The sequence below is a fragment of the Amblyomma americanum genome, chromosome 9, assembly GCF_052857255.1.
Source record: "Amblyomma americanum isolate KBUSLIRL-KWMA chromosome 9, ASM5285725v1, whole genome shotgun sequence".
Classification (NCBI taxonomy): Eukaryota; Metazoa; Arthropoda; class Arachnida; order Ixodida; family Ixodidae; genus Amblyomma; species Amblyomma americanum.
Genome location: NC_135505.1, coordinates 8255119 through 8264730, shown reverse-complemented (window position 1 = coordinate 8264730; position 9612 = coordinate 8255119). Strand labels below are relative to the sequence as shown.

The window sequence follows — 9612 nt, the reverse complement described above, 5'->3', positions numbered from 1 at the left end:
GAAAGAAGCAGCATATGTGCGGAGAGGATTCCAGGCATTGTTGTGTCATGGTGAAACATACCAACCTACAGTGTGTGACCTGTGAGCATTTTTAATTTCCAAGTGTAAAGGTCATGGTGGTACATAGAACTCCTGTAACTGTTGCTAAGGCTACACAATCTGTCTGCGAGCAGTTGCACTCAATATTCATTGTCCTCGAGCCAAATGCACCTGGTGTGTGTTAGGTGCCTTGCTTTGCATGGCTGAATACAAACCCTAGATCATAAAGTGCAATTAGTCGAGATCATTGTGTGCGGGCACTACTGATGTTTGGGAACGCCTTGCTGCCGCAGTCATGGTGGACCACTGAAAGATAATTTATGACCCCAGTAGTGTTTGCAACGTTTTGTTTTGTGGGTTCAATGAATGGCTTGTGATATGACTAGGTAGCTACTTCTAGCTCGCAAGTGTTGTAGTGAAATCTTTTACATGCAAACACTTGGACTAGCGGTTCTTTTGATTTGTACATGCAGTTACCGGTTGGCTGTCACAGCTTAAATCTGGCTTTGCAATTGAGCCGGCCTTCTTGGAACTGTGCTGATTCCACTCATCGAGAACTTGCATGTTTTGAAATTGTCACATGGTTTGGCGGGGTTCGAAATAGCAGAACGTGGGTGCCATCAGCAAGTGTTTTTTTTATGCGTGCTTCTTTATAGTCTTTTTTTGTCATGCCTAGTGCGGCTTGTCACAGGAATGTGGTGGCCATATTTTTGAATCAACAGATTACTTCAGCAAAGCGGGAGGCTGTGGCATTGTATTGACTCAAGCTATGGGCCCACCTTGTAGACAGCATAGGAGGAATCGCATTCTTTAAGGGTTTCGGTTCTTGAGTAGGAGGCACTAGCTGCGAGGGTTTAGGTTAGATGAGACAGCAAAGATAATAGAAGGAGTAGAGAGCGGTGTTGGCCTTTGAGCATTTATGTGGTGTTGACTTGCGTGAGCCAATATTGTTGAATTTTTATACATGGAAACTTTAACAATGTGGCCTGCAATTTTCTCTACTGGTTGGTTTTGCAAGCAATGCCAGGGGAGGTTTTTCCTTCCTAGAGCAGCCATATTTGTAGCATACAGCAATGCGTATTTCTGTGAATAAATTGCTGTTTGCATCCAAAGATCCATATAGCCATAGCAGCATAAGTACCACGCAACCATCCTACCTGCCTCCTGCTATGCGATAGCTTGTCAGACTTGCATGCAAGGTGGTGACGGGGCTGTATGTCTGTTCCCACCGAGTCATGTGCTTAAAACGGTACATGTGCAAATGAAGTGTAGTTATGTGGATTTGCCACATAATATTTGTGCAAGCATTCACACAGCATTCCAGTTTCATTCAGTCATAGGCACCGTTTATTCTGGTGCCTCTCGCAGCCTACGAAGCTGTTCAAGTTTGATTTGTTTTTCAATTTCTAAGATTTCCAATTCCAATCTTTTTTTTGTGGATATCAAGGAGTTTTTTCTCCTGCCGCTCTTGCAGAATACTGTTGTGGTCCTCTCGCATCAGCTGCAGACGCAGTCCATGCTCTTCGCGCAGTAAGGCCGCTCTATAGTCGTTCTCATCTGCCAGAGACCTTTCTAAAAGGGCCATCCGCCCTCTTGGAGCCCTGCCAGCGTCACCGGTGGCCACTGCTTCAGCAGTAGTGGGACCAGCGGCAGCTCCAGAAGCAACTGTAGCACTGCTGCAGCCTGCTGCAGCTGTGCTGGAAGCATCAGCAGGTTGCTCAGCAGGAAAAAAGAGATTGCTCTCCTGCTCAATTGCTTCTGGAGTTGCCCCACTCTTACCAACAGCAGCCGCTGGTGACTGCGGCTCATCCACGAGCGGAGGTTCCCAGTCGTCTTCTGTAATAAAGAAAAGGTAAAAATTAGTTGGACAAATCTAAGCTTACAACACATTAGCTGTCTGCCTCAACAGCACAGATTGTTGGGTCAATTGGTGAAGAGACATTATAACGAAAGCTTTATAATGTTCTTATATAAGGCACCACTTGCCCTTCTCGGCGCCAAATAGCTGCCGTTGTTTCTGGGGGCCCCAGTTTAGTCATTCTGTTTTGTTCTGCCATATTCCTTACCTTTCACTCTGAATTATGCCTGATGACCTCACTTTATTTTTTTCTGCTGATACAGTAGTGATAGTCACCCAGGCCCCGAGTTTTACACATGTGGTTATCCTCTAACTCTGCACCTGCAGCTTTTTTGCTCATTCAATGGGTTTCTTTTCAATTTTAGTATATTTGCAAGTTTGTACTCATGCGTGTCCTCTGGCCGAGGGAGCCAGTTATACGCCCTTCCTTTCTTCAAAATCATCAGCGTCTAGAACTTTGTCAATGCCAATGAACGCCGACAGCTTTCACTTTGTATATCCTGGAGTAGCTGAGCTAATCCACTTTCATTTTTTTTGCAAAGGTTTCCTTGTAATGCCTGCCTGCTTGTTTCGCCGCATATATGCGACACAAATGCCAAGGTGAGGCATACAAGAAAGGTGACAAATACTGCAGCCTGAGCCTGAGGGCTACAGAAAACATGCGCTTCGAGTGAAACCTCTGCATTGCAAAACTAACAATTTCCTTGAAACTAGCAGCCAAATTCGAAAAGGCTTTGAGCATTACACATAGGCAAGCTACACCATTATTCACAACAAGAATGTTGTTACCTTATCCCTGGAGCACCATCATGTACAAGTACACAGAAATATGAAAATTTATGTGAAGGAGTGCATGCATAATGAAACTGCATTAAAGTTGGCATTCGTTTAAAGTGAGGCAGGAATGGCAAACAAGACTCAAAAACATAATCAGGAGAGAATGTCATAATGAATGCAGTTCAGGTTGCAGCACTGAATGCTTGCTCCCTCGGTGTCCGACGGTTAACCAACTCCTAGCCTTCCGCTACAGGAACACAGCATACCACTCACATGAATATAAGCCGTCAAGTCAAAATGCCTTCAGAGTGCTGTGCAACAACATGCAGCTTGGAGCAGATCATCCTTTCGCAATGTCAACCAATGCAACCTTTATCTGCACAAACATTCAGCCAACCACATGTAGAGCAGCTTTCCACAGTGTTGTATTAAATGAGATTTTTATAATTTGTTGTACATGAACGGCACAGTCCTCATAGCAGGTTCAAGGCAATAAAAAACATTGAAACAGCGTCAATTGACAGTACACGCTGCCGTTGTCATCAAAGGAATATAAAGAGAGGAGTGCTGTTTTTCTACAACATGCAAAGTGCTTTCTTTACCTGCATAATGGAATTCTTCATTGCCTGCTCCATCCACCATTGGCTGCAACAATCTTATAACAGGCAAACTTGCCACTGGTGGCAGGTCGATGCCTCCATCAGAGTCAGTCTGGTTGCCTACCCTGGTCATTATGTGGCTGGCAACAGCAATGACTTGCTCACTTTGAGCGCTCACAGTGCATTGAGCTGACCCTCCTCCTGAAAAGAAAAAAAACACCGCAGACAGTGAAGCTACTCTTAATTTATAGACAATGCGCCATTAAAATGTTTTGTTCATGAAGTGCCACACAAAAGCAAACAAAGGCACACCAATGCATGCAACTGTGTGTTGTTTTCGCTACGTTTTTGTGCCACCCGTCCCAGCAGTGCCAGGAATGAGCAAAGGTAGGTAGCTTTATGTACAGCCTTCCGGATATTCAATAGTACCAAACAACTGTCAATAGCGCGGCAAGTTTCCTCATGAACATGAAGGTCGCCAGTGTAGACACCGTCTGGTCTACGGTGCACCCAATATGGCTTCGCGGCGCGATAGTATGCGAATGGTACCAACTCCGAGCAAAATCGTCCGTTGTCAGTTCGCTGCTGGCCAGGCGCGAGCCCTCCGTCCCACTGCACTGCCCGCTCATCATAGTCTTCTATGCAGCAGAAATCGCATGCCTTCGTACTGACTTGAATGTAGCAAACATTCTCTGTAGTTTTTAAAAATTACGGAGGCTGTACAGGATACTGCTTGGGCATTATTTACACGATTAACGCAGGCTGCATTCATCTGCGTTTGTAAATAAAGCAGAGTACACTGCACCGAAACGTTATTACGTGCCCATTTACGTGTTATCACACTGTTCCTAAAAAACTATGCATTCCAGTACACGTTGCCTACGCCGACCGAAGTAGAATAATCATGCCTTTATCCATGGCATACAAAGCATGCAGGAACAAACATTTGTAAACGGCCTGCAAGCCGCGCTCACCTGTCTTGTGGCGATCTCTCTTTTTCCTCGCGTCCTCTTCCTTCGACTTTTGTTTAGGTTGGCCCAGCATTTCTTGAGCTGATTGGGGTCACGTCGGGTCACCCCGTGATTGCTGTTAAACAGCCCGGCAATTTCCTTCCAAGCGGCGTTTTTTTTTTTTTTGCCAGCGACGACACATCGGTTTTTTTGCACTCTAATATATGCCGACGTGCGTTAACAAAACACAATAACAATTCCTTTTCCTCGAACGTGAACTGAGGCGCTGGTCTCCGCTGGGAGCAGGAAAAGCATGGAAAAAACTGGCTATGGCTCAACTAGGATTGGCTCAATGTGGAGTACGTTGCCAGCCAAAAACGTCAATCAAGTGGAAGCAGCGGGTAGCACTGAAATGTAGTTTTTATTGTTAGCAATTTTATGCAGGTCACTCACACCTAGTGCCTGTTTATGACTGCTGAACGAGATGCGTTGTTTTATAGGAGCAAAATGGGCATTATTATAATAGATTGTTCAATACTCTCATCCCCAGACGAGCAATGCGCCCTCGCTTTCAAGCACGCGCTTAACTTGACGAAGCAAGTCAGGTTGAGCATCTATGAAACACGAAACCCAACTTGGCCGTTCTGAAGCCGCCTTGGTGCTTCGACTCGACTTGCCGAAGTTGAGTCGAAGCGCGAGCCAAGTTACATTTCTGCATTCGGGGGTAAGTCTCCGCTGCATTTGTTTCTGTTGTAACTCTGACCACTTATGTGCGGCCACGAGCTGGGTTCAGTTCTGCAGGCTGCTTAAGCGTTATAAAAAGGCATCTCTACTGAAGCAGAACTTGGCGATAGGGTATGGACCTCCTTCACCCCGCGACGTCACGAAGATGCGGTGGCGCTGATGTTAGCAGCGACTTTCGCATGGTAGGCAAAACAGGTTCCGCTTGCCCGTGCCTACCGCAGCTGCCGCAGCTACCGGCGGCTGCTTCAAGCCTGTGCACTGCAGAAGCAACATGTATTGACCAGCTGCGTCACTGCTGAATCCGCGTAGTAGCATGAAAAATATTAAATTAGCCTCGATAGGTTTCTCGCGCATAAATGCCGCATTCGGAAACTGGCTAACAGGCATTGGGCCACGGTAGTAAAGCGCGAAGTCTGGGAGTCGATAGGCACTGCCACTAAATGCACTTAATAAATTGCAAGTTAATGCGTTCATTCACCTGAACTTCAGTATAGTAGGCTGATAATTGCTCAAGGAAAAAAAAAGACATATGCAGCTGCACACTGTTAGATGCGGGCCCCTGGTTCGCTTGTGCCGTCTCTCGCCAAGGTCGGTGTCACTGGGTTCCGGATCGGGAGACTGCTGTAGTGGGGGTGACGAAGAGATGAGAGGGTCTTCGAGGTGAAGAAGAGACTGAAGGGTTTATTTACATTTATACAAAGATCGAAAGAGTGAATCGGGAGCTGGCGAACACACGCCAGATCGCTGCTTAAATAGGGTCCCCTGTCCCCAGGTCCCTAGTTGGGGAATCTAGTTCATTAAAAATGCGTCGAATCACTGTGATGTAGATCACGTGTCCAGTCTTCCGGGTCCGCCCCCAGCCACACACTCTTGCCACTTCTGGCAGATTAGGGTCCGCGCTGTCCAGGCTTCAGTGATGAATAGCCCGAAGGGGGCCCTATGGCCGCGTCGAAGGTCAGTCACCTGCACTTCACAGCGGTAGCGTGGGAGCGAAAGGATCCCACCGCAGTTCGCAGAAGCTTTCACGTAGAGCGTGGGAAAGCACAGTCTAAGACGAAGTTGTTTTCGAAGCACGAGGATTCCGGAGACATTGGCTTAGTCAAACCCGGCCGCATTTGTCACGGCTCATTTGCAGTTCCGCCGCTCGCCGGCTCCCCCGTCGTCCCCTCCGGGAGAAACATGTCCCGGGTGGGTCCGGCGTTGAGAACAAAAGACAGGTTTACCAAAGCCGTTCTCAGACAGCGGAGAGCCGTTTCACCCCGTAAACAGCAGGGGGGGGGGGGGGGGGGGGAAGGACCCTTGTAGACGCCACCACCTGCACTCGTAGCGCTGCAACCACATCGACGGCCCTTTGAAGCCTCGGTAGATTGATGATTCCCAGTGGCTTGAATATTCTTGGCATGTTGGCGTCTCCAAACGTAACAACACGTACTTATCACCTTGAGCCGGAGTGCACGAGGCGCCGACAGGTTCCCTCGCCCCCAAGTAATGCGTTTTTTTTTTATAATAGCACACCATGTTTTAATGGCGCGTTTTATGACATTCAATATTTACTTGATACTGCTTCTTGATATGACGACGTAATTATTTCATTCGAGTAGAAAGAAGTCTGGTAAGTTGTGTCAATCTTGCGCGGTCGCGTTGGTGTGCTTAGAATAGCGTACCTTAAGTGTGCTAAACGCCATATGCTTTTACATTGCATCATGCATGTGTCATGTTTCATGAGGTAGTACATGATCGCGAAGCTTGTTTGGAAAGAAGCAGCCGAAGGCGTGCTACTAACAGACACGTGGCGAGATTGAGAGGGGACGTGGCAATGAAAAGTGTTCTCGTTATCCATGCATGCGATATGTAACTAAACTTGGTGCAAATATGAAATTCCTGCGCTAGTTTCACTAATTCCCTTTATTTATAGCTATACCTGGTGCAGTTCTGGGTAATTATAATTAACACCGTCGTCAAGTCCCACCAAGGTCTCAAATAATTTAGTAGATAGTGCGGTTTTTTTATGCCAGCATGTGCATAAAGCCCCGTTCATTACGATGACGCAATTAGTTCTTTTTCTATATGATCAGTACTTATGCATGCATAGTTACATGAAAACGTTTCTTACAAGAAAGAACTAACACAGTACTGCGCGTGTAGGGAAAAAATCGAGAGATTTATTACGCTCCTCAACGTCTCAGGAATAATTTGCGACAAATGGAATCATTTGATTTTCATGCGAATTACGAAGGTGAGTGATCCAGTCGCAGAAAATGTGAGAGGTCACAAAACAAACCTTAAAGTTTATTCCCTCGTTTATGGCATCTTCGCTTTCGCTTTGGACAAAGAGATGCGGCACTGAAATCAAAGAAATTACCTCACAATTTTTGACGACCGCACTTCTAAAAAGCGTAATTTATAAATTTGTACTCAATAATTTGCTATAATTTTTCGTCACGAAACTAGACTTCAGGGCTAGGAAAGAAAATAATTCTAGAAATAAAAAAAATTCACCAGATCGACCACCTTAATAAGAGGACAAGTCGGCCTGGCTGGTGCGTGGTCATGCGGCTAAAAACAGCGCTAAGCGAGACAGGAGATCAGGGACACGACGCTGTCCCCACTTTTCGCACAGCGCGACACGTACGTATGTCAGCAGACGATGAGCGCATGTCTGCTCCGACGAAACAAGGCCAGCACTTCCCCTCACTATTGTCCCGAAGTAAAATCATTCCGGCTAGTGCAGAGTGTCAAAACTTGTTTTATTCAATGCCTAGCGCATAAACGGCAGGAACGCTTTCTACGTGTTTACTACTAACCATATATATAAAATACAGTGGCAAACTATATCTCTTTATAGGCCGCACGTGACCAACGCGAGCTCGTGTACTTCAACAAATTACTAAGTTGGAAGCATCGACCATTGCTATGATTCGCAGAAACTGGAAACGCGCCTACAAGCCTTGAAAACCCGCGCTCAACGCCTATCCGCAACGCCACTCCCCGACCTTTTGCCTACCACGAGCTCGCTAGCGACTGCAGCGCCACCTCGTTTGTTTACAAACATGCAGGAGGTCTATACAGTAGCCGCATATCTACGGAGGAGACATGCACAACATCAGAGGGCAGTTATAAATACTTCCCCGGTTTGAATGCGAAAGCATTGTTGTATAGCGTTCCCTCAAGTGGTCGCGTTACGAGCCTGCGAGGTATGCTGATTCCACGGATATAACCCAAGATGGCAGCCTCCTTAGCAACGACATATCACAATGGTTGCCATAGAAACCGAGGTGGTTACATATTGGAATGAAATAGTAACATGTGGCAGCGTGCTGCTTGGTCACCACGACGCGAAACTGAGCTATGTACATCCGGTATATACGAGTACATCCGTCTGGCAGGCGCCAGAGCAAGGCCACTTAGTCCCGACATTCGTGTAAAATTTACGGACAAACCGTTTGTGGGCCAAACGATTCAGCGTTTCGTACAGCATAAACGTATTAATTATGTCGGAGCCTAGCTCGCGCCAGGGATTCCAACAGGAGACCGATGTCATGGGCTGTTAGCCACCTTTTGATGGAGGCGAAACGCGAAGGCGGCATGTGCTGTGCGATGTAGTAAGTGCACGCTACAGATCCCCAGGTGGTCGAAATTATTCCGGAGCCCTCCACTACGGCACCTCTTTCTTATTTTACTCCAACCTTCCTCTCTTTCCTTACGGCGTGGTTCGGGTGCACCCGCCAGTTCCTTTGTTCAAGAGCGAGAGAGAAATAATATTTATTAGCAGCCGTCAGAAGGCTGACGGAGATCCGAGGCGCACCTCGGTCCCAGCCATGTCCTCCCCCTCAGACGTGGACCCAGATCTCCAGGATCTCAAAAGCAGCCAGAGACAAATTTTCCTTTTCCACAACGTGTTGGCGTTGACACCATTGTTGCAGAAACACTACACTTAAGCAACGACCAACCCGAGCCGACTCACTCTGCTGTGAGATGGATTGCGCGTCTGGGCCTTCTTCGCAGCAACGACAGATGGCGTCGGTGTCCATCTGCAAAAGCCTGCTTTGGCGCAATATTTCGTGATTAGCAATGCTAAACCGCCAGCATTTTTTTAAGTAGTGTCTTCAGCAGCGCCAACAGCGTTCGCGCGTATGAATAGCGGCAAGGTCGCACGCGCGGTGCACCAAGGCGTATTGAACGCATTTGTATATATAGTTCCAATACACCGTAGCGCAGCAAAAGACGAGGACGCAAGAGACGAGAAACGAACACCACGAGCGCTAACTTCCAACAAATTTTATTCTCCTGAAGCATCACATTTATACATCAGAAAACAGTAATCACACGTGCGAACAGTATCGATTTCTTAGAAAAACGGGCTCTTTATCTGAGAGGATAATGGAAGGTGTGCTTACACACGAGCATCCTGACCTATTTATCTTTTCGGCTTCAATAATTTCCCGCGTTAACCTTTCTCTACTTTTTCCTATTACAAGACTTTTATCAAAGAGAGGCTTACAGCGTTTTGACTTGCATGCGAGAATGGGGTCAACCAGCGATCCGCCTTGCCCGTTTTTGACGTTGCGAGCGTGTTCCATTAGGCGCTCTTTCAGACATCTCACCGTGTGGCCGATATAGTGTTTCCCGCATGGCAAGGGAATTA

At 46.9% G+C, this 9612-nt stretch overlaps 1 protein-coding gene across 1 annotated transcript; it reads right to left on the bottom strand.

Annotated features, from left to right (window-relative positions):
- Positions 1-1438: 1438 nt before the first annotated feature.
- LOC144105155 (uncharacterized) lies at positions 1439-4542 on the bottom strand. The gene is made up of 3 exons (XM_077638321.1): positions 4248-4542; positions 3277-3474; positions 1439-1875 (listed from the first exon to the last, which is right to left on the bottom strand). The coding sequence occupies exons 1-3, from the start codon at positions 4315-4317 to the stop codon at positions 1439-1441; spliced, it is 705 nt and encodes a 234-aa protein (XP_077494447.1). The 5' UTR covers positions 4318-4542.
- Between the last annotated feature and the right edge of the window lie 5070 nt (positions 4543-9612).

What these genes read in the sequence shown, in the direction of transcription:
- LOC144105155 (XM_077638321.1), bottom strand. Translation starts at nt 4,317, where the DNA reads ATGCTGGGCCAACCTAAACAAAAGTCGAAGGAAGAGGACGCGAGGAAA. An exon ending in GAGAGATCGCCACAAGACAG is followed by an intron (nt 3,475 to 4,247) that starts GTGAGCGCGGCT and finishes TTTTCTTTTCAG; the next exon opens with GAGGAGGGTCAGCTCAATGC. An exon ending in TGAAGAATTCCATTATGCAG is followed by an intron (nt 1,876 to 3,276) that starts GTAAAGAAAGCA and finishes TCTTTATTACAG; the next exon opens with AAGACGACTGGGAACCTCCG.